The sequence below is a fragment of the Anabrus simplex genome, chromosome 10 (assembly GCF_040414725.1).
Source record: "Anabrus simplex isolate iqAnaSimp1 chromosome 10, ASM4041472v1, whole genome shotgun sequence".
NCBI classification, from domain to species: Eukaryota; Metazoa; Arthropoda; class Insecta; order Orthoptera; family Tettigoniidae; genus Anabrus; species Anabrus simplex.
The window spans coordinates 7,865,292-7,889,597 of record NC_090274.1 but is presented as its reverse complement, the minus strand read 5'-3'; the positions used below and the strand labels follow the sequence as shown (position 1 = coordinate 7,889,597).

At 38.1% G+C, this 24,306-nt stretch overlaps 1 protein-coding gene and 1 long non-coding RNA gene across 2 annotated transcripts in view; one reads left to right on the top strand and one right to left on the bottom strand.

Moving 5' to 3' along the window:
• The window catches only part of LOC136882428 (xaa-Pro aminopeptidase 1), a 277,746-nt gene extending 261,305 nt beyond the window's left edge, over window positions 1-16,441 (top strand). Inside the window, exons 11-14 of the mRNA XM_067155073.2 lie at window positions 2,213-2,289; window positions 4,458-4,553; window positions 8,603-8,807; window positions 16,276-16,441. Of these exons, the coding sequence (XP_067011174.2) occupies window positions 2,213-2,289; window positions 4,458-4,553; window positions 8,603-8,807; window positions 16,276-16,280 (383 nt within the window). The 3' untranslated portion in view covers window positions 16,281-16,441. The remainder of the gene's footprint in view (window positions 1-2,212; window positions 2,290-4,457; window positions 4,554-8,602; window positions 8,808-16,275) is intronic.
• LOC136882429 (uncharacterized) overlaps window positions 8,743-24,306 on the bottom strand; it is a 380,234-nt gene continuing 364,670 nt past the window's right edge. The window contains exon 3 of the long non-coding RNA XR_011018804.1: window positions 8,743-8,805. This is a non-coding gene — a long non-coding RNA (uncharacterized lncRNA). The remainder of the gene's footprint in view (window positions 8,806-24,306) is intronic.

Below are 24,306 nucleotides of genomic sequence, written 5' to 3'. Positions count from 1 at the left end.
ATTTCATTGCTACAGCATATTTATTTCCATGTATTCTTTCTTGGTACAGCGTCTTTGTAATTCTTTTTCCTTTTGTCATACAAAGATTATTTTGAAAGAGAATTACAAGTGTTTTGTCGAAAGAAGTCATTATATCGCACACAAAATACAATGTTTACGTCTGCTCTGATTGGCTGGTTCTTAAACCTAACGTAAAATTAACTGCAAGAGACTGGAATTTGCAATACCTTAATTTTACGGACTCGCAGTTAAGTTTGCATCGGCGCATGGGATCGTTCTTTTTATAGACCATTGCTCCGCTCATCCAAACGGTGAGCTACGAAATATTGAATTGGTATTGCTACCACCAAATTGTACTAGTTAATCAGGGCATATTTGAACTCCTTAAACACCACTTTCATAGTATACCGGTCAACTCATTGATCAGGTAAAACGAGTACTGAAATGGAATGTAATGCAGCCTTGATTGCTTTAGATGTTATAAAAACATGTTATGCAGCAAATGATACATCACTAAACAATTCAATATTCCTAGCTCAACGTTTGGATGAGGGGGGGCAGTGGTCTATAAAAAGAACGACCTTTCTGTTCTTGGATCCCATTCTTGAATCAAATGCTTGATCAGCAAGAGATGAATTGTGTTTCAATGCACAACTTTTTATAATACAACAGCATAATTCAAACAAGGGACCAGTTACCAAAACTGGCAAAAAGTTCAGCGATTAAAAATGTTTCACCGTGCAAAATGGAAGTTGACAGAACTGACCATTGCAGTTCGACTATTAACGGTGTGCGCTAAGTCGCCTGGCATGCTGGCATTGCTAGGACTGTAAACAACAAAAATGGCTTCATGACCGGGGGGGGGGGGGGTGTATTAACTGCTAAAGTATGAAGCACATCTCTGCCTTTATTCAGGGAGCTCCATAGAGTACCACAATAAAATGAATAAAACGGAAGCGTACGAGAGTAATTTCTCAAGGAATTGGACAGCTATAATATTTATTACCCTACGATAAGTTATAAGTAAGGCCGGCCCCGTGGTGTAGGGGTAGCTTGCTTGCCTCTTACCTGCTGGCCCCGGGTTCGATTCCCGGCCAGGTCAGGGATTTTTACCTGGACCTGAGGGCTGCTTCGATGTTCACTCAGCCTACGTGATTAGAACTGAGAAGCTATCTGATGGTGAGCTAGCAGCCCCGGTCTAGAAAGCCAAGAATAACGGCCGAGAGGATTCGTCGTGGTGACCCCACGACACCTCGTAATCTGCAGGCCTTCGGGCTGAGCAGCGGTTGCTTTGTAGGCCAAGGCCCTTCGAGGGCTGTAGTGCCATGGGGTTTGGTTTGGTTTAAGTTATAAGTAAACACAGTCTGCAATGTTCGGTTTATGATGACCTTCGCATATTATTAGTAGTAAATTCTCCCAATATTGGAAGACGTTAAGCAAATAACACGATCAATATTATTATTGAACTCCTAATATGTTTTCCTTGCAATAAAATATGAATTTCCATTGCATTGCTGTAATTTTTTATTCAAATCATGTGCGTAAATGCAATATAACATAACCTCTGCAAATGATGTTAAAGCAGTAAATTCATTACAAAAATAATGTGTGACTGCGCGTTTCTCTTCCCTTTAAGAATATATATGTTAGAGACGCCAAAACTCCTAAAGGCAACTGCATCTTCAGAAAAGTACCGGCAAGGCATGTAAATTAGTTTCATTGTTTAAATTTTGTAAGAATTTACTGTGAAAAATCCTCAGTTTGTTTCCAATCCTTTAACTGGGTCAGGGATGGAATGAATTAAGCCCTCATCTAGCGGTGAGGATAGGAATTGTGCCGGCTGCTGAAGCCTGTCGCACTCCTCTGGGGCAATGAGTAATGACTGACAGATGAAATGAAATATTGTAGAGTGTTGTTGCAATGAATTATGACAGGAAAAACTGGAGTACTCGGAGGAAAACCTGTTCCGCTTCCTCTTTGTCTCTCATGGAGTGACAGTATAACATGGAAATGGATACACTTTGTTTATGTATGTGAAAATTAGAATTCAGACTCTCAGTGGAGTATTTTTTGTCCTCTTTTTTTTTTGCAGCATTGTCCTCCTTTTTAAACAGTTTTGTCCTATTTTTATCTATTTGCATCTGGTTACCCTATACACAGAATTTACTGTTCAGATGTTATCTAAATATGCGGTTGTGTTCTGTGCTTTCAGAACCTGGCTACTACAAGGAGGGTCAGTTTGGAGTTCGGCTGGAGAACATCTTAGAAGTGGAGGAGCGTTCCACTAAGGTTAGTTCTTTCATCTCTTGTTATCTTTACTTTAAAAATCTGAACTCAAAAGTAATCTTTCTTCGTTCTCACATAGTAGGCAGGATTTTTTTGGCAACAATGGGGTAGGACAGGGAAAGGAAGCTGCCATGGCCTTAATAAAGCTTCTGATTTTGGTGGAGTTAATAGTAGGAAGGGAGAAGGTGAAACCCAGTGTCGGCACCTAGCCTTCTCCTGTCTAATAGCACTGAGGGATCTGCTCAAGGCTTTACATCCCCATCGGACAGATAAATCGCCATCAACAGCATCATATGCCCTCACTCCATACGGGCACTGCGGAGAGGTCTGGGAAATTTTATACCACCACCTCTCCTACCCTGCTGACCAACATTCTGATGGTGAACATTTTCTCCACCAACGGGGCTCGAACCGGCTAACCATGGTGTCAGATCACGTAGACTTAACACCTCGATGATCATGCCACCAGGCCCATTGCTGTAGTGAAGTTACTAAATAAGTCTCTGCACTTGGACACAAAATAGAATATGTTTTGTTTAAGCATATGTGATGGTTTGCATGGACGTTGACTACATGAGCAAGGCACGCTAACTGAACTCGACCATGGGAGGAGATTACCCACAATCCCACTGCATGAGGGGAAGCTATTAACTCGGCTGTGGTTACGTGTTGCTCAGCAGACAGATCTACTCAAAACTTTGCTCATTTATCAAAAATGTATTAAAACTTTTGCTCGTCTTGCAAAAAACTCGCAAACGAAGTCGCTCGCAATCCAAGGTTTTAATGTAGTGATTTTGAACGTGATGAACATTCTAAGGATTTAACTCTGCCAGTGCCGTGGATTAAATGGAGGATGGGAAGTTCTATATGCATGAAATTGACCAAAATGTATGCAATGATATTTGACCAAATTATGAATTTTGAAAAATAAAAAAAGGTACATTTATAACTTATGATTAGAAGTTTGGTATCCCAGTGGGCAGTTTTATGTTTGGGTGAAGTTTTGTGACCAAAGCATTCACAAAAAGTGTGTTGCACAAAACTCTGTTCCTTGTGTACTGATACCAGGTGGTTTTTGTGGTAAAGAAAACACATAATTTTCAAGGGAAATTTATTTTTTGTTTATTCAAGATATTGGCTATCAGCTTGTACGCACTCTGCCCATCTTTCAGGTAAGTTATGAATACCGTGCTAGAAAAACTGCTAGTCGTTTGCGGCAAACCATTCGTCGAGCCATTTTCCAACTTCCTCGAAATTGCTAAAGTGCTGCTCTTTGAGCGTGTGCCCCATTGATGCAAAGGGGTAATAGTCAGATGGCGCCAGGTCGGGGCAGTATGCTGGGTGAGGAAGGATGTCCCATGCAAGCGATTTCAAGGTGTGTCTTTCACTGGTTTTGCTGTGTGAGACGGCGCATTGTCCTGTAACAAAATCACTTTGCCACGTCTTGTGGCCCATTCCGGTCGTCTTGCGATTAATGCATGATTTAAAGTAATCCTTTGTTGGCGATAGCGTTGTGAATTAATGGTTTTGCCAGGCTTCAAGAGTTCATAATACACAATACCGCTCTGGTTCCACCAGACACAAAGCATGATCTTCTTACCAAAGCGAATTGTCGAAACCATGTCTCGCATGTTCTAATCAATGGAGCGTGTTCACCGTATGTTTCTACCAGCAAACAATGACTTTTCCACAGCCTTTTTCTTTTGATTAAATAAGAAAAGCAGTGCGTGCCGCAAATGGTCTTTTTAGGCACAAACGTCGACATGATCAATGAACAATACAGCACAGACGCTAGTGTTTGGCGGATTCACTTGTGTGTGTTGGTAGGTTAATGTCAGACGAACAAAGTGACCTGTGTCAAATTCATAAGCTGCGTACTGTTTGCTGGTGCCATCTCTTAGTGAAACCGGAAAAGACTTTTGCATACACCTGGTACTCCCTTGATGTATTATCTAATAAATTTTAATAAACCAAGTACAGGTCATTTGGAGAATGTGGGTTTGTGTTCTGTGTGTACGCAATGGGCTACCTTTCCAACATTAGGGCGACATTAAGCAGATAACAAGAATATAAAAAATAAATTGCATTTCTTTGATAACCTTACAGATTGTTTCTATCAGTTTCATCTTGTCTACTCATGAACACAATAACAGTTTTTTCTGTTTTTACAGCACAGCTTGGGTGAGAATTACCTGGGCTTCAGAGTCGTTACTCTCGTACCTTTCGAGCCGAAGCTTATCAACGTGGCGATGCTGAGCCATGATCACGTAAGTTATACCTGTTAAGTGTTGCAACAGTGAAGAGACTATTTCATGTCGGTGTATGCAGCCAGCCACTTCATTGTCTGTATCGATAAATCAATCAATCAAACAAGCAGAGAAATTGTTCCACCAAATCGATGGTTTTTATTTTCTCTTTGGAAAATTTAATTTACAAGTAGTACGTGTTATGTTTAGATTGACCAAACATCAACGGCTACACTTTTCAGTTTAGGTAGAAATTTATAAAAGTACAGAGATGTACAATTCCATATGAATCTTAAAATAATCTCTGTTATGTTAAAAACTTTTGGGTTAGATCTTTAAAAACAAAGGAAGTGGTAGTGGGGTGGGGGGTTGAGGGAGATTAAGAACTTAGCTATGTCAATTTTGGTTAAAACCTATAGCTAGTAAATATTTCTAAAAACATGCTTTAATTGATGACTAGTAAAATGTCTGTTCTTTTCTTTTTCCACGTAACTTGGAACGTAGAATGTGAACTGTCTCCTTATAGCACCGTGTTTGAACTGGAAATTTCTAGTTGCATCTTGTCTGTAGACTTGACTTACTTGACTTAATTCCTGTTGTTCCTTGTGGAACATAGGGCATCAACAAAGCATCTCCATCTGATCCTGTTGCCAGCCAACCTCTTCATCTCTCTCCAGGTCTTGCCTTCTTCCATTGCCTCCACGTGTACAGATCTTCACCACGTTTGTTTGGGCCTTCCTCTCCTCCTTTTACCCTGTGGGTTCCAATCCAGTGCCTCTCTCTCAATGGCTTCATTCCCTTTCCTCAACGTATGCCCTATCTATTTCCATTTCCGCTGCTTTATTTGTATGGCCATCTCGGTTTCACCCGTCCTTCTCCATAGTTCATGATTGGAGATTACTTCCGGCCAGTAGATGTTTACAATCTTCCTTAAACAGCGGTTGACAAAGGTCTGCAACTTGGAGGTTATCACTTTAGTCACTTTTCAGCTCTCGGACCCATACAGTAGAACAGCCTTGACATTTCTTCGGAAAATGCGAAGTTTGGTCCTGATAGATATTTTTTTATTCTTCCATACCGGATAGAGTCGAACAAAGGCACCATTTGCTTTTTGTATACGTTGAGAAACATCCTGTACTGCTCGTCCATCTTTGGTAACTACACTGCCCAAGTAGGTGAAACTATCCACACCCCCTATAGGTTCATCACTGAAGACAAATGGGTCTAGTTTGTTGGTGTTCATCCTTAGGGCCTTGGTCTTCTTTGAGTTGATCGTTAGTCCCTCCTTTTTTCCTTCATTTACCAAGTCTTCAATCTTTGATTGCATTTCACCATGTGCCTCAGACAGGAGACACACATCGTCACGAAATGTCATACACTGGAAATTGTTTACAGAAAATGTAATATACAACATATTGAATACAAAATGGCGTTACAACATTCACTGACATGGGCATGGTTAGTCCGTGTGCAGGACATGTTCAATATGCCCACCTTCTCGGTGTTACAAGAGCTTCGAGACGAACCTGCATGTTCGCGATCACTCTACGGCACAAGTCCTCACTCAACCCTCGGAAGAAAGTCACAATGGCCGCTTGCAAGTGCTGTACATTTTCTGGTTTAAGCCGGTAGATTGTCTCCTTCAAATATCTCCGCAGGGAGAAGTCGCAGGGATTGAGATCGGGGCTATGCGGTGGCCAGATTGAGCCGCTCTGAAAATGCTCTGGATATCGATGGGACATTGCACGGGGCCCGAAATGTTCATTCAGGAAGTTCAGAACATTTGTCATTTTGTATGGAAACACGTCAAGGTCAGACTTCAGTATTCTCTGAATTGACCGACGAGAGGTGCCCAGCTGAACACATGCAGTTCTGGTGGATTTGGAGGGGCTCCGAGCCACAGCCGCAACATTCTCCGATGAGCGGAGCGGCTTGAGGCGGGGCCGTTTTCTCTCGAGTATGTTGCGTTCTCTTTCAAATTGCTTGGCCAGTCTGGCAAGGGCCCACCGAGTACGGAAATGAACACGAAATCTTTCCTGGGTCCGAGCTACGCTCTTGTTTCAAAGAAACAACACTATCTTCACCTTCTGTTCATGCGTCAATCTCCCTTTGTCCGCCATGCTGTATAACTGGCAGCCGGTACGCAGTGGTGCTGCCTGTCGGATCACGCATGAAATAAGGTTTCTGTTCACGAAAGGACACGGTTGTGAGCCCAGGTTTACACATTGTATAAAACATTTCCGATGTATGACATTTCGTGCGCCTCTCACTCACTTCTCAAAATTTGCATGGTCCATTTGGCCACGGTAGTCTCCACTTGTTTTGCCAGCCTTGTAAATTCATTCAGAACCATGACCCAACAGGAACCATGATTGGATCCATCTGAACTGCATCTAGAAAAACCACTCACTATGTGATAATATTTGAGCTTAGAACTCTGACCAGAAATGTTCTGTCATCTAAGGTTCAGTATTGCATGAATTATATCAACGAATTTTCGTTCCAACTGATACAAGTGCTGCGGGTCGGTATTTCCCCCCTGAACATTTGCCACATAGCGGTATTTTGAGGTGCACGCACAAAGTGAGGGTATTGCCGTGCTTACTGCTACGCCATGGGGAGGGGAGTGAGGCCCGACTGGTGATAGAAACTCGTACATTTAGTTTCATTTACTTTAGTTCAGTAATGTTTTATTCTACCTGGCAAGATTAAGGTCTTCATGCCTTCTCTTCCATCTAACCAGGCACTGAAATAAATAAATATATATTGTATTACTTTACACTAATTATATTAAATACAAATTAATTTAACTCATTGCGGGCCGTGGACGGCGTAAGACGTTTAATGATCCGTGCGAAGCAATGCTGTTTATATTCGTCATCTATCCATTCTTACACCTTAGTCAGCATTATTGGTTGTAGCAGGAAGTTGGTTGACCCTCGCGTTGAGTGGGCTCATGTTTATCTTAGCTGTTTTAGCGGGAATACATATCATCCTAGTTATTTTCCACCCGTTCCACCATTTACAGAGAATTCAGGTATAAGCGATCAAATAGAAAATAAGCAGGATATTTTGAGTTACGTCATGAATGACTAATTTTATCAGAATGTGTGGGAGCAGACCAATCTATACGCGATTCAAGTGATAAGTGCGGTGCCCCAGCCTTTCACAAAGAATTCGATCATTCAATCGTGGAAACCGATTAGTCCAAAATCCTGATATAAAAATGTACTGGACCGAAGACCCTGTTTTTCGTACTCCGATATTTTCTAATACAATGTTCCGTATACGCTTCCTTCATATTTTTTCATATCTTCACTCTGCGGTGACAGTAATCATTATGCCGAAAGTACAGATAGGCTCTATAAAATTAGACGTGTTTTGAAACCTGTGACACTAGATATCACACTACAAATATTTACTAGAGGTAAACACAAAGTATCATTTTTCTGACATATATAGTTTAGGAGTAATTGTAAATTGTATTAACTGATGCACGTCAAGAGGGCCAGGCATTCAAGTGTCCTGCTCAGAAGCAGGTACTGAACGTGTTAATAATAATAATACAAGAATGATGAGTGATGAGATTAAGATATCCTACATGTAAAAAACGGGTACCGGTAGTTCATAAAATTTAGAAAAATTTGAAAAACAAAACGGTTAAGAATTTTAAACTAATCTTCTACCAGGGCATCCATGACAGTAGAATGGTTGTGAGTAGCACCATCAAGTCTACAGTTGATCCTTACTGGTGCATAAAATGTCCCCGAATTGCTTACATTTACGTTGCGTCTTGCATGCTTCTCCTAAATTATCAGTCCGACACTCAACTGTATGACTGCGACCCGTCTCTTTCTACCGTACTTAACCAACTAGGAGACTTCCCTTGTTAGTGCTATGATATTATACTTTTTCAAGTTTCTAATTTTAAGGTTGACTCTTTACTACAAAGTGAATTGTTGTGTAATGATATGATTTATAAAACTTCACAGTATCTTACCTTGAAATATTCCGAAGTATTGATTGCGGAAGTCCTGGAGATGTTTCATGACTGTGTTATCCTCTTGCAGAGAAAATGGCTGAACGACTACAATGTTCAGATTCGTCTCAAGGTTGGACCCGAACTGAAAGCTCAGAGGCGGATGAAGGGTTTCCATTGGATGATGTCCAAAACTGGTTACATTCCCGAGCACTGCGTCGTTCGTGGTGCTGCTTCTCGATACCACAGTGCAAGCTGGCTTCTCGGCTTGGTGCTCGCTGCAGTCATCACGGCCTGTAAGTAGAACAATCATCATCATCGATTACAGTTAAAATTAAAATCATTGATAAAAGAGATTCAACCTATTCAATACAAAAGAATAAGAAATGTAGTGAATTACATTCTTATTTAATAATAAGTAGAAGTGATACCGGTTTCGACCCTAGTCCAGGTCATCATCAGCCGATTAAAACATGAAAAACAATGCATAGGAAAAGGAAATAAAAGATCAAGTACACTCCGGATCAGTAGAAGAGGCAATATAAAAATGAACGGGGTAAACACTGTAAAATTCAGAAGAAGTAAAAAGTAAGTCACTTAAAAGAAAACAGTGCGTAATTTTCTGAGCGGCATTATGGCACACGCAGTGTTAGGCAAAGTCTTATAATGTTTATGAATAGCGGAGAACGGTTAAATGAGCTAATTTTTAAACACTGTCAGGCACAAAGTCATATCATAATCGAACACATACGAAGATCCATAATCGTGCAGGAGTTGAAGATGTGTAGATCTATTGAAGTAACTTGCCAGCTCCCGGTGATCAGCGCGATATATTTAACATCAGGCACTGTAGTTTCAAACACCAAAGTAAAATTGGAGAATAGCTTGATGATCCAGTAATTTTCTTCAGTTGCGGGAAAGTAAGTATATAGATAAATATAATATAATTCAATATAATTGAATAAGTAATTGTGCTCCTAAAGAATTCTTAGAACAGTTTTTTTTTTCACGTCAGCTTTCTCTCATTTTCAGTTGATTTAGTTTTTTCGTTACTTGTAATATATTTTTTCATTGTTATCTTTTCTTTTAGCAATTTGTTGAGAAATATGTTTACAATGTAACGTGGTGTTTTTTTGAAATTCATTATTGGTCTAATGGGACAAGTATCTTTTTGGAGTTTGTGATAAGATTTTATTTTTATTTTTCGTGAGAATTAAATCTGTTGTGTTGATTGTTTGTTTTAAGTCATTTTAAATTGATTTTTTGTGTCGTGTTTGATCTCCTGTATTTCATTATTCCTGATGAATTCACTGTTTTTTTTAATTTTTTTATTTATTAATATTTTTTTTTTGTTAAGACCAGTTCCCTTTATTTGCATTTGTGACTATTAGATTACCACTTTTTATATTGCTTCTAAGTTTAATGCTTTTTAGAAATGAGTTTTGAATTTTAAAATTTAGTTGGTTTGCTGAATTTTCTAGTTTGATCAATTTTAGCGCTTCATTGGTTGCTACGTATTTTATGATGTCTTTATGTTTTGTAGCTATGTTGTCCCATGCAATTCCAACATCACTGAGTACTTGTTCCATGCTGTTATCTGTTTGACGTTTCAGAACTTTTCCTACAGGTCTCTTTGTTTATTTGAAAAAGTTGTATTGGACCTGTTAATAAATCTTGGGTAGAACTTAATTTGTTTGCTGTTTTTGTTAGTTTGTTTATTGAGTAGATTACTGCTTGTGTTTTGATTGCTCCATTTTTACATTGTTAAGCCAGTGATCATTATATGAAGTCCATTCACAGAGTGCCAAAATTTACTTAGGTTGAAGTCAAGGCATAACATTTCTTATTAATTTCTTGTTTTCTTAGAAATGGGAATGTTATTTTTTATCCACACATTTTGTGATTCAGATGTTCAGATTTTACTGGACAATGTGGATGGTTTTGATTTTATGGGGACCGTATTTGGGAATGATATTTAACTCTAAACTTTTTTTTTTTAAACACAATGGTTTGTCAGTTTTCATTATTTCGATTTGAGTTATTGGAGTCTTTTGGCTTTGTAATTTGCCTGACTGGCTGAATAATTTATTCACAAATTAATTCAGTAGAAAGAACAACCTAAAGGTTATCAATTAACCAAGCCAGGACTGAAAAATCTGAACATCTCAACCACAAAATGTATGGATGAAAAATAAGATTACCATTTATAAGAAAACAAGAAATGTTACGCATTTACTTCAACCTAAGAAAATTTTGACACTCTGCAAATGGACTTCATACAATGATCATTAACATAACGATGTAAAAATGAAGCAATCAAAAACAAGCACTAAATGATAACAAAATCAGTAATCTACTCAATAGACAAACTAACAACAAACAAACAAACAAATTGATTTCTACCCAAGATTTGTTAACAGGCACAATACAACTTTTCGTAACAGGTTTCTTTGTTTATTTGAAAAAGTTCCAAAACTTAATTGCCATCACATGGATAACAGCATGGAACAAGTAATCAGTGACATTGAAATTGCATGGGACAACATAAAGACATAGCAGCCAATGAAACTTTAAAAATAATCAAACTAGAAAATTCGGCAAACCAACCAAATTTTAAAAGTCAAAACTGATTTCTGAAAAGTATTAGAAGCAAAATAAAAAGTGATAATCTAATAGCCACAAAAGCAGATAAAGAGAACTGGTCATAATAGAAAAAGATTGATACAAAAAACTAGTGAATTCACCAGCAATAATGGATTACAAGAGATCAAATACGACACAACAAACCAATTTCAAAAGACATAAAACAAGCGGACAAGAAGACAGATTTAATCCTCACCGAAGAATAAAACGATAAACTTATCATAAACCCGAAATTTCTCGACAAATTGCTAAAAGAAAAGTTAACAATGGAAAGCGACAGATTAGTTAGAAACCTATCAGAGCTAATGAAAAAACTAAATAAACTTGTACATGTACATGTTCCATTAAAAGATTGGTTATAGAAAAACAATTAAGCAATTAAACACAAGAAACAGAAGAAATAATCAACCTCTAAATAAATGACCTAAAACCAAAACAGGTTCATGTTTAACAACAAAATATATTCACAAAAAGGAGGATTAGCAATGAGTTCACCATTGTTGGGAATATTAGCAAACACTTAATTGAACAAAGCTCCAAAGGAGTATTGCACTGGATCAAATAAGCTGATGACATAATATACGCTTTACGATAATGTCATCACTAATGCTTACTTGACACACTCAACTCTTTACAGAATCTTATCAATTCACATTGGAACCAGAAACAAATGGGAAGATTAACCTTTTGGACATCATGATCAGTAGAAAGAAAGATAAACTGTCATATAGGAAACCCACTCAAACATCACACGCAATGGACAAAGGTTCCAAACACCCAAACACACACATATCAGCAGGACTAAACGCAATAATACACAGAGCAAAACAGATTTTAACAACAAAATACAAGTAATAAAACGAATCACGGTAGAAAACTAGCACATCCCATCACAGTAGATTGTATATTAAACACCAACTAAACCGAGCGTGTGGCCATGTGGTTTGGAGTAGCTGTCAGCTTCATTCAGGAGATAGTGGGTTTGAATCCCACTGTCGGCAGCCCTGAAGAGGGTTTCCCCATTTTCACATCAGGCAAATGCCGGGACTGTACCTTAATTAAGGCCACAGCTAAGTCCTTCCCGCTCCTAACACTTTCCTTTCCTATCGTTGCCATAAGACCTATTTGTATTGGTGCGGCGTAAAGCGAATTCTAAACTTAAAAAAAAAACCTAAATAAACCCTAACCCAAAAACAATAAATACATACTATTTCACTTACAAAACTGCTAATGTATTCAAATATCAAGGATATAAAATAGCATTCAGAACGAACAACACATTACAAAAACAAATTGGTAAATGTAATGTAAATAAAAAAGACAGTTTTTCCAAATCAGATATATATGATCCCACATGCCAAGAACCAAATTGTAATTCTATGTACTTCGGCCAGACAAAACATAATTTGCACATTAGGTACAAAGAACAGAAAAATGCAATTAGACATAACAGACACACCATCAGTACAGATATTAAAATAATTTGAAAAAAGTATACACGTAAAGGAGTCGATAGAAATTCACAGCACGAAAAAAGCCAACCACAATAACCTCAACGATCGTGCACACCTAAAAGATTCGCCACTCTTCACTCTGCATAAATACATCAATCTGCACTTAGTATAGCACAACATTTAATTTTATTAATCTGCTAATACTCATTAAACAGCCCCTAAAATATTTACACAACAGTCTAAAATAATAATAATAATAATAATAATAATAATAATAATAATAATAATAATAATAATAATAATAATAATAATAGATTAAATGGGTACACGCCCAAAAAACTCTGCTTCAGAAAACAAAACGGAAAATTGGCACTCACAGATGACGAAAACACCAAGGAACTCGCGAGATACTTCGAGTCACTACTCAACTGCCCAGAACCAACGGAAAGGTTTCCACTTAAACCCCACCCGAACCCAAACCCAGACTCATCCCCACCTACACAAGAGGAAATACATCGACACATACAACGACTGAAAAACAACAAGGCATCCGGAGACGACGGCATCGTAGCAGAGCTTCTTAAACATCTAGGAAAGAATTCTCTCCAGGAACTCGCACAAATCATACAAGAAATTTGGACAATGGAAAAACTACCAGAAAATTGGACAAACGCCCTCCTCGTTCCACTTCACAAAAAAGGTGACCGAACAGATGTGAACAATTACAGGGGAATTTCCCTGGTGCAAGTCGCATACAAAATCCTCTCCGCAATCCTCCTCCAAAGAACACAGGAACAACTAGAACCACTCGTAGGCGAATACCAAGCGGGCTTCAGGCCCCACAGATCCTGTGCAGAACAGATACTCAACCTGAAAACCATCTTGGAACTATGACACACAAGAAAACAACCCACAATCTGCACCTTCGTGGACTTCCAGAAAGCATACGACTCCATTGACCGGCAATCCCTCTTCCAAACACTTGAGTGAATACGGACTGGACAACAAGACTCAAAATATCATCAGACTAACTCTCGCCAACACAACCTCACAAGTAAAATTCATGGGAAATATATCTGAAAAATTTCAGTAAAAAACTGGTGTCTGACAAGGAGATGGACTTTCCCCACTACTCTCTAACATAGCCCTGGACAAAATCATGAGAGAATGGGAACAAGCTCTAAAAGCTCAAGGAAACTGGCAACCATTAAGTATGACAAGAAAACATGTAAACATCTCCTGTCTTGCCTTTGCAGATGATCTCGCGATCCTTGCGACAAACTAACAACAGGCAATCAGCCAAATTGAAACCCTCAAGAAATGCTCACAAAATTTGGCCTACAAATCTCCTTCTCAAAAACCAAGGTCATGTGTAACCACTGCAGCCTCAGAATTTGAACACGAAATTTGGCACAATCGAAAAAGTAACCGAGTTCCGATATCTCGGAGAAATTATAGTACCAACAGGTAAAGAACAGAAGGCCCTCGAGGTCTGCATCCAGAAAATTAAGAGAGCCCTCAGCCAAACACAAAACATTTACAACAAAAAATGCCTCTCAATCTTCACCAAAATTCGACATTGCAATACTGTGATCAAACCTGAAATACTATACGCGAGTGAAACACTGGAGCTCCACAGGAAAACAGTACTCGAAGATATCCTGAAAGAGGAACGTAAAATCATCAGAAAAATTCTCGGCCCAAAACTGACCGACGAAGTATATAGACTGCAATCTCGTACAAAAACCGAGGAGCTCTCAAACCTTGCGGCCGACATCAGAAAAAGACGCCTGAAATTTTACGGACACATCAAACGCCTTCCAGAAAACAGACTGACAAGAATCTTACTTGAGGCAACAGAAAACATCAAAACAAATAGGTGGACAACGGAAATCCGCCAAGACCTGGAAAAATCAGGAATCAAAATGGCCGACATCGCTGACCGAACCTGCTACAGAACGAAAATCAACAAGTGGGAAGTAGAGTCAGAGAAACCACAAGAAGAAGACAGGAGCTGTGTGGACAGAAGAACAAAGAACCACGATTAGAGAAAAATTGAAGGCTGCCTGGCAAAGAAGGAAATGCACAACTTCTAAGTGAGCTTTGCGTGATCAGTTTTCTGGTCTTTTATTAATAATAATAATAATAATAATAATAATAATAATAATAATAATAATGGACTACGATTATGGTTGCATGTGGGCAGAAGTAGTCACCATAAAATAACGTAGCATAAACATCCAAGAACACACAAACTTAGGACTTTCCCATGTTCATTATATAAATTAAATAACTTATCAAGAAACACAATAATTCAAACAACATAAAAATTATATAATTATTTCATTTATTAGATGTATATTAAATCAATCAAATTTATAGTTATGAATTTCATTGGTTCCGTATTGAAGTGGGATTACAACAAAATTAAATTCTTTTCAAGGTCCACCTATTCAATACAATGACGTTTTATTGTGATTCAATCACATGTCAAATAGTCAAATGGTACCAGTTTCGGCATCTATGTGCCATCATCAGCCTTGGGTACAAATTAAAACAAGATATACATTCCTAAAACATCTAAAACACATTTTAACACATTATAAAATAACATACAATTAATGTGGTGATACATGAAATACGATAAAATTATGATACAATTGGTATGATATAAAATTCTTAAAATTCCTAAAGGAACAAATGTCATTCACATAGACAGCATACAACTGTAAAAATTCACCCGGATGCACACAGACTGAATTATGTAACGAACAGCCGGAATTTTAAGAATTTTATATCATACCAATTGTATCATAATTTTATCGTATTTCATGTATCACCACATTAATTGTATGTTATTTTATAATGTGTTAAAATGTGTTTTAGATGTTTTAGGAATGTATATCTTGTTTTAATTTGTACCCAAGGCTGATGATGGCACATAGATGCCGAAACTGGTACCATTTGACTATTTGACATGTGATTGAATCACAATAAAACGTCATTGTATTGAATAGGTGGACCTTGAAAAGAATTTAATTTTGTTGTAAATCAATCAAAACAATTTAAAATATGACAAGAAAAAGAAGAAAAAGCTATAATTACAACTCCCGAAAGACTTTTGACATAATGGAAAGTTACAGTAAACAAGCCAGTGCCAATGTAGTACGTGACGTCGCACTCCTAGGTGGACCCGTGAAGAGAGAAGAACCACGTTAAGGAGTAAAGTTATAAGATTCAAACAATTATTGTAACAGCGGACACAGGTTTTAACATAAATGCTTTTACACTTCTCAATACAATTGGTCATTTTATAATAAGTTATAATAAAAAAAGTGTGCAATTTCATAGAATTTGTTGTCATAGAATTTGTTGATGTTCTTTCAAGAACTAAAGATGTCATTCTGGTGTAATTTTTTGTATTTTTTTAATTTTTTAAATTTGTAATATAGTTTTGACAGAAGAAGCTAACATTTATTTTTGTAAATATTATGACATCAGGAGTGTTATACCAGGACTTGCGATGTGTTAGAAAACTGGGGTGAAATGCATGTCATTTTATGATCGGAAAAATCTGAGCCTTTGTTTGAGTTTTAAATTATGATTCCCTATTTAAAAAATTATCTTTTGATTAATTCTTCTCTTATTTCTTTGTTGTTTATTTTAGGTTAGGGAGCCTTGAAAGATGCCTCGACAAGTGTGCACAGGAAGACGGAACAGATGACTTCACTTCTGTATTGTCTGTGATGCTGTGTGCAGCAGCAGTATCGACGTGGATCTCGCAATCGTGTAGGGTGACCATGTCGCAGCGTAATTTCTCATACCACCATGCAGCAGCTCACCAACTTGGGCGATGTCTCCTTTCTAATTGTGATGTAGAATCTGTCTTCAGTAGATTAGGAATCGTACTTGCGCCGGTGAGCACTACAGAAACTCGAGGGTGTATGCAGCAGCTAGAGTCTGACTTCAGTACGACCAATCAGTCACTACTGATCTGCATTTAGGGCAGTCGCCCAGGTGGCAGATTCCCTACCTGTTATTTTCCTAGCCTTTTCTTAAATGATTGCATAAAAGTTGCAAATTTGTGGAATATCTCCCTTGGTAAGTTATTCCAATCCCTAACTCCCCTTCCTATAAACAAATATTTGCCCCAATTTGTCCTCTTGAATTCCAACTTTATCTTCATATTGTGATCTTTCCTACTTTTAAAGACACCATCCAAACTTATTCGTCTACTGATGTTATTCCACGCCATCTCCCATCTGACAGCTTGGAACATACCATTTAGTCGAGCAGCTCGTCTCCTTTCTGCCAAGTCTTCCCAGCCCAAACTTTGCAACATTTTTGTAACGCCATTCTTTTGTCAGAAATCACCCAGAACAAATCGAGCTGCTTTCCTTTGGATTTTTCCAGTTCTTGACACGATGTAGTGTACAATACTACAGCCACCTTGAGGTACTAAAATTGCCATGCTGCTCATCTAACAGTTATTGTAGCTCTGGACCCTGGTGTGGTAGCATATTTATGATGTGCCGTTTAATTCATCTCAGCGAGTTATATATGTATATGTTGAAAAAATCGAAGTGAACAGTGCAAGTAACTTCTTCTTCTTCTTCTTCTTCTTCTTCTTCTTCTTCTTCTTCTTCTTCTTCTTCTTCTTCTTCTTCTTCTTCTTCTTCTTCTTCAAAATGTCATTAAAAATAGTCAGCAAATGGCTTCAAAATGGTCAAAAACACATTTGAGAGGATAAAGCTACTTGTCAGAATTCCAGAAAGTTCAAAATCACCCATGCCGAGTGTCAAACGACTTATCAGGAGCGTCCGTCTCAAAGTAAAGTCGGGCAAGAGTTGTGAGGTTAGGTCCACACTACTGGAGCCTCAGCCAAGCACATCTACTGTCCTAGTGGAGGGAACATTTCAAACCCATTCTAACTTGACATTTAATGTCGACAGTACCTATCTCGCAGTAACATATTCTACGTCTAAACTTAGCAGCCATGACCCCAACACAGATCTTGTTGTGTCTTCCCAGTCTTTATTCAGTAGTACTTTACTAGTGGGGCTGCATGTGTAGGAAGGAGAATATCATGCAAAAATGATGTGAACAATACCTTAAGGAGCAGAGAGGAGAGATCCTTCCTTTATGCTTGCCAAGGATCCACGAACCCGCTCCTTGAAACTATTCGTACAGAGAATAATTAAAACAGACTGTGTAACTCTGTGAAATGCTATCATTTTCTGTGGTCCTATTGGCTGCAGAACAGTTTGCTATTGTCTCTGATGTGTGGCCCACGACTCCCACATTCTGTGCAAATACTGAAACTGCGAACGTGACGTGTCAATCGCATGTGCTTATTGCAACTGCAGTATAAATGTCAAGCCCTTCTCCCACTTCTCTGCAGTATCAGGTAGCTAGTTTTGCAACTGGGTGCCCTTCATGATGTCAACCTCAACAGATGAGTTAACGAGATGACGTGATATATGATAGTGGGAAGGGAGAGGGTGAAACCCTGTGCCGCCACTCCATATGAACACTGCGGGGAGTGGCTCAGACTGTTGAGGCGCTGGCCTTCTGACCCCAACTTGGCAAGTTTGATCCTGGCTCAGTCCGGTGGTATTTGAAGGTGCTCAAATACGTCAGCCTCATGTTGGTAGATTTACTGACACGTAAACGAACTCCTGCGGCACTAAATTCTGGCACGTGGGCGTCTATGAAAACCATTGGAAGTAGCTAGTGGGATGTAATAACAACAACTTTATTATTATCAGGCTTTAGGCACGGAATCTAGTGATCAGAAATTGTATACCACCACCACCACCACCACCACCCCGACCTGCAGGCCAACATTCTGGCGCTGAAAACGTTATAAACCATAACTCTCATCTTTGTTCCGTATTGAAAACAGCTATCTCACTAAGTTTACAAAAGGAGTATTTTTATTACCCCACCTGTTCAATACAATTAATTCCATGATTATGTGGTTAAGTAAACATAGAAATTACTAACTTTAAAGGGACATGTTTCTCCCTTCTTTTATTAGGCATCATCAGCATATTTTTTAGCTCCTGTGTTTTACATAAAAAACAGAATTCAACCTTATCTTTTGTGTATTGTCATATCACTCTTGTCTGTTGTGGTCTTAGATTCGATATCTGACCCCCAAGCGATGCGTATGTTCAAACTTCCTACAAAGAGGATTCACTTCAGTGTCGGACATGTGTTGTTTTTACAATTAATATGACACAAAATTCCTTTCTTTTTAGACAAACATTTTGAATTGTATAAAGTGATTTTAGCATGTGTTGTATATGTTATGTTTCAACATCTTTATTTTATAACAATTATTCCATAGTGTCATTATTTTTAATAAATCACACTTCAATTTTTATAAATAATAAGTGATGATGTCCTCTGACCAATGCTTGTTTTAAGATTAAATAAGGCTGATAAATAAACTTAGCGAGGTGAAAACGTTGCCGACCAACGGGACTCAAACCAGCTAATCATGGTGTCAGACCATATAGACTAACGCCTTAACGATCAAGGCTACTAGGCGGGCTTGGATGCAACTGCAGTATCCGTGGTATCAATATATTAAGCACACAAGAAGTGAAATTCACAGACATTTTAGTTGATCACTGGTTAATTAAGCGATTGAATCATTGAGGAGTTTGTTGTCGGAGATCTGGAAGTTAAAGGGTGGGGAATCATTTTCATGTGCCAGAAACCTGCCTGCAAGTTCAAGCGCTTGGCCAAGAAGGGTACATTTTTGGAGAGGAGCCTTTACCCTGTAAATGTTGTGTTTTGTAGCCTACTAGTTACTGGGAAATAGACGCCAGACGAATTTCTATGAGCATCGAGCAAATTGTATCCCCCGCAATAGTGGCTGAACCTGTTTTGTCCACTGTGGAATGTAGAATTTCCTTCACCATACTGCCGCAGGGGCCACTTTGTGGCTCTAACCCGGGGCTTAAACCAATGGTCCTGTCACTAGCAGCTGTGTTATGTTTGATTCCTAACCTGTCTTTGGCACTTCTGGTAGTAAAGTTTTACCCTCAACTCAGCTACCCTGAATCCCCTACTCATCTTCCATCGTGGTATGTATCAAGTTCAACAAACGCAGTGATCTCATCCGCAAGAAACAAACTACTGTATTTAGCACAAAAGCATGGTCACCCTTACAATAAATGGTTTTGACGTCAGTATTCGTAAAAGGTATATTTTTATAAAACCTCCCAAGAGACCAACATCATCAAGAGACAGTTTAACAGTGCTTTAAACTCTATCATAACTTATTGTTGTGTAAATGTGCGGCTTCCAGAGAAGACTACATGGTATAATAATTCATTGTTTCTTGTTCATAAGATGCGTCTTTTTATTTTGCTATGTTAGAGTATATCAATGTTATCACTGATTTTTGTACGACGTTGTTCTGTGGGAAAGTGGAACCAGTGGTGTAGCCACAGCTTGTTTCGTTTTGCTCCAGGATTTAACACATCAGCACAACAAACAAACTGCTTATAATTTAACTCGCTTATGCAATACGGAACCAACTCAAAAACACAGCTTTTGAGCTCCATCACGTTCTGTGATGTTCTTTCAGATCCATGGTGTATCAGAATTTGACCCACACAGAGTAGAAGGCCAAAATTAGGGTTGGTTCAAAATTGCTTATTGCAGAAATGGATGTTGGCAATTGCTTCCAACTTGGCTACTTAGAATAAAAGAGAATATATATTTTCACGACATTTAATTATAAACTGTAGTTAACTTTAGAAATTAACTTCATATCTCTTTCAATATCTTGAAAATTATGGTTGTTATTGTAAACATGTTCTGCAAAAGCTGAATATAGCCTCAAAAGTGTTCTGTCTTTTTCAGTCGTTGCACGTGAGCCTTATACTCCCAAATTAGTGAAAACACCTGTTCTGTTGACAGTATTTGAATTCTGGATTTGCTTTGATCTTTTGTTTTTAGTTCTACAAGCTGCTTTCAACTTAATTTCTTGAAGTTATTTGCGATTTTAAAATATCAATCTAAATCTTTGTTTTCATTTTTTTTCCTTCTTTTTTATGTATAATTCTATATTATTTCTGGGCTGTATGCATTCGTTTTTACAATATGTTTTATTATTTGGATTTCTTTCGTTTGCGAGTTTGATATTGATTTATTGATTCTTAGCAATTCATTAATGTAGCTGTCTGACTCAGCTGAATGGTCAGCGTACTGGCCGTCGGTTCAGAGGGTCCTGGGTTCGATTCCCGGCCGGGTAGGAGATTTTAACCTTAATTGGTTAATTCCAATGGCTCGGGGGCTGGGTGTGTGTGTGGCGTATTCAACATCAGAAATCATCCTAGGTAGGGCCCTCATCTGCACAGACATGCAGGTTGCCTAATAGGCCGTCTGCTAGAAAAAGACCTGCACCAGGCCTCTCCGGAGGCCATACACCATTATTATTAATGTAGCTGTTCATGCTGCTTGTTTTGTGTGAGTTTTCTGAAAATTTCAAAATCTACATGGTTGTTTCTTATCAATATGAGATCTAAACAATTTAATTTATTGTTATTTTCTTTCTGCATTGAGAATTTTATGTTATTATCAAGAAAATTTAAGAAGCCTGGAAATGTTTCGGGAGTAATCAGTTGTTTATTTAGAAATACCACCGTGTCATAAACACAAAGAATTGTAAATCTTATTTTCTTGTCGTACATGTTTCAAATGGATTTTTCAAGGTTATTTAAATAAATATCAGCCAAAAAGTCTGATAGAGGCCATCCCATAGATAAACCAGTTTTGTTTTTGGTAGTACTTCCCATAAAATATGAAATAAGTGTATTAAATGTAATAAATGTATTGTTTCATTAATTTCTGTTTGTCTGGATTTACCTTATTTCTTTAAATCATCTTCTGTTAAGTCTACAGTCTCATTAATAGGAATATTAGAGTACCGTACATGTTAGTCATGTCAAGGACACTGGAATAGTTTTCTTGTGGATTTCTGTTGTCTGTACTTAAAAATGTCCTTTTGTGAGTTTGATATTTATTTGTTTTCTTTTTTTATATGTTTTTGTAGATCATCATCATCATCATCATCTGTTTACCCTCCAGGTTCGGTTTTTCCCTCGGACTTAGCAAGGGATCCCACCTCTACCACCTCAAGGGCAGTGTGCTGGAGCTTCAGACTCTGGGTCAGGGATACAACTGGGGAGAATGACCAGTACCTCACCCAGGCGGCCTCACCTGCTATGCTGAACAGGGGCCTTGCGGGGGATGGGAAGAGGGAAGGAAGCGGCCGTGACATTAAGTTAGGTACCATCCCGGCATTCGCCTGGAGGAGAAGTGAGAAACCATGGAAAACCACTTCCAGGATGGCTAAGGTGGGAATCGAACCCACCTCTACTCAGTTGACTTCCTGAGGCTGAGTGGACCCCGTTCCAGCCCTCGTACCACTTTTCAAATTTCGTGGCAGAGCCGGGAATCGAACCCGGGCCTCCGGGGGTGGCAGCTAATCACACTAACCACTACACCGCAGAGGCGGACATGTAAATATCTTGACAGTTGAAATGTGGGTCTACTTGGATCATTTTCTTTATGAATTTTTGGAGAGCTTTTAATGTTGGGCATCTTGGATTCTTTGGTACTAGTTTATATCTTTCCCATTAGTTATAAACTGTGTTTCCTTTAATTATTTTATTTTTGTTTTTAGAATATTGGTTGGATACTTCCTTATTTCTTGTAGAGTATATTGTTATATTACATTGATTTTTTTCGATTTAACAGTCATTTTTAAGGATTACTGACAATAACTTTGTCTTGTCTGCTGTTATTACAATTAGAGTAAAAGTGATTACTATATATAATTTTTTTTTAAATTAATTCATAGAGACAAACAATATACAAGAAATAAAGAATGATCCAACAAGAATATGCACAGTTGATGAATCCAACATGCCCTACATTAAAAGCCCTCCTAAAAATTCAGAAAGAAAACTGCCTTGTTAAACCTATTTTAAACTCTAGGATTAGCCCTGCCTTTCAACTGCCAACATTTCTACTTGAACATCTACAAAAATATAATAAAATAGAAAACAAGAAATCAATATCAAACTCAGATGCGATTTTTAAGATACAGACAAAGCAAGTAAATGAGATATTAGTGTCCTTGACATGACTAACATGTACTGTAATATTCCTATTAAAGAGCCCATAGACTTAATTTATCTTGTTTCCTCTGTTAAGACAAACAGAAATTATGAAAATGAGTGAAAACCTACAACCTCTTTTCCAGTCCTTGATCGGGTCAGGGATGTAATGAATGAACCTGATATATAGCCTATGAGGTCGCCACTCCCAAGGTGATTTATTAATGCTGTGAAATGAAAATGGAGAGTGTTGCTGGAATGGAAGATGACAGGGTAAACCAGAGTACCCAGAGGAAAACCTGTCCAGCACAAATCTCACATGGAGTGACCAGGATTTGAACCACGGTATCCAGCGGTGAGAGGCCGACGCGCTGCCACCTGAGCCACGGAGGCTCCACAGACAGAAATTAATGAAACAATATTTTATTAGATTTAATACCAAATAACAATTATTTCGTTTTTAATGGGAAATATTACCATCAACAAAACAGATTTACAGCGGGACGACCTCTGTCAGACTTTTTAGCTGATATTTATGTAAATAACCTTGAAAAATCCGTTTGAAACGCGAACGACAAGAAAGTAAGACTGTGAATCCTTTATCTTGACGACACGGTGGTATATCTAAACGCACACCCTGCTCGCAAAACATTCCTGGACTTCTTAAATTTGCCTGACAATAACATAAAATTTACGATGGAAGAAGAAAACGATAATAAATTACATTGTTTACATTGATAAAAAACAACAATGTAGATATTTATATTTTCAGAAAACCCAGACAAACTATTACGACCATTAATACATAAACAAGCAGCATAAACATCTATATTAATGAATTGCTAAGAATCTCCATGAACAAAGAAAACAAAGAAATCGAAATAATAAAACAAATTGCAAAAGCGAATGTATACAGCCCAGAAACAGTAGACAGAATTATACATTAAAAAAAGAAGGAAATCATAATACCAACAACAAAGGCTTGTGGTTCACAGCTTTGCGTTCTACACGCCCCTCGTCGCATGATGCAAGGAGAATGCTGTTGAGATCGGCTGAGCGACACGCCATTGCGCTAGTATCAAGAAATCTGGAGATCCCATCTCAGAAGGGTGGTTGCTCTCCTCTGCAGGACATCAAGAAGCTTACAGGCTTATATCAGCTTTTGAATAAGACATACCAAGTCCACGAAGCCTTTGCTGTCATACAGCGAAGTCTACTGGATCCATTTGTTTCCCTTTTAGTGAATAATACTGACAGATCGTCTCCACTGGTTCCACTTGACAGAAGTAGCTAAGTAAAAATCAATGTTGAACCTGTACGATTATTGTATTTAAGGTAAGATATGCTTTCAGTGTCCTTGTTATATGAATGTGCAACACCAATGTAAATAGCAATTTGTAATTTAAACTGTATAATGTGTAAATATGTGGCAGCTCTACGTAAAACAAAAAGTATATATCAAACAAGAACTTGTAATTAGAAAATGTAATGACAATTTATTCCTGTATCCTAACCCAGTAGTCCTCAAAGTCATTGGTGTAATCGTGGATGGATTA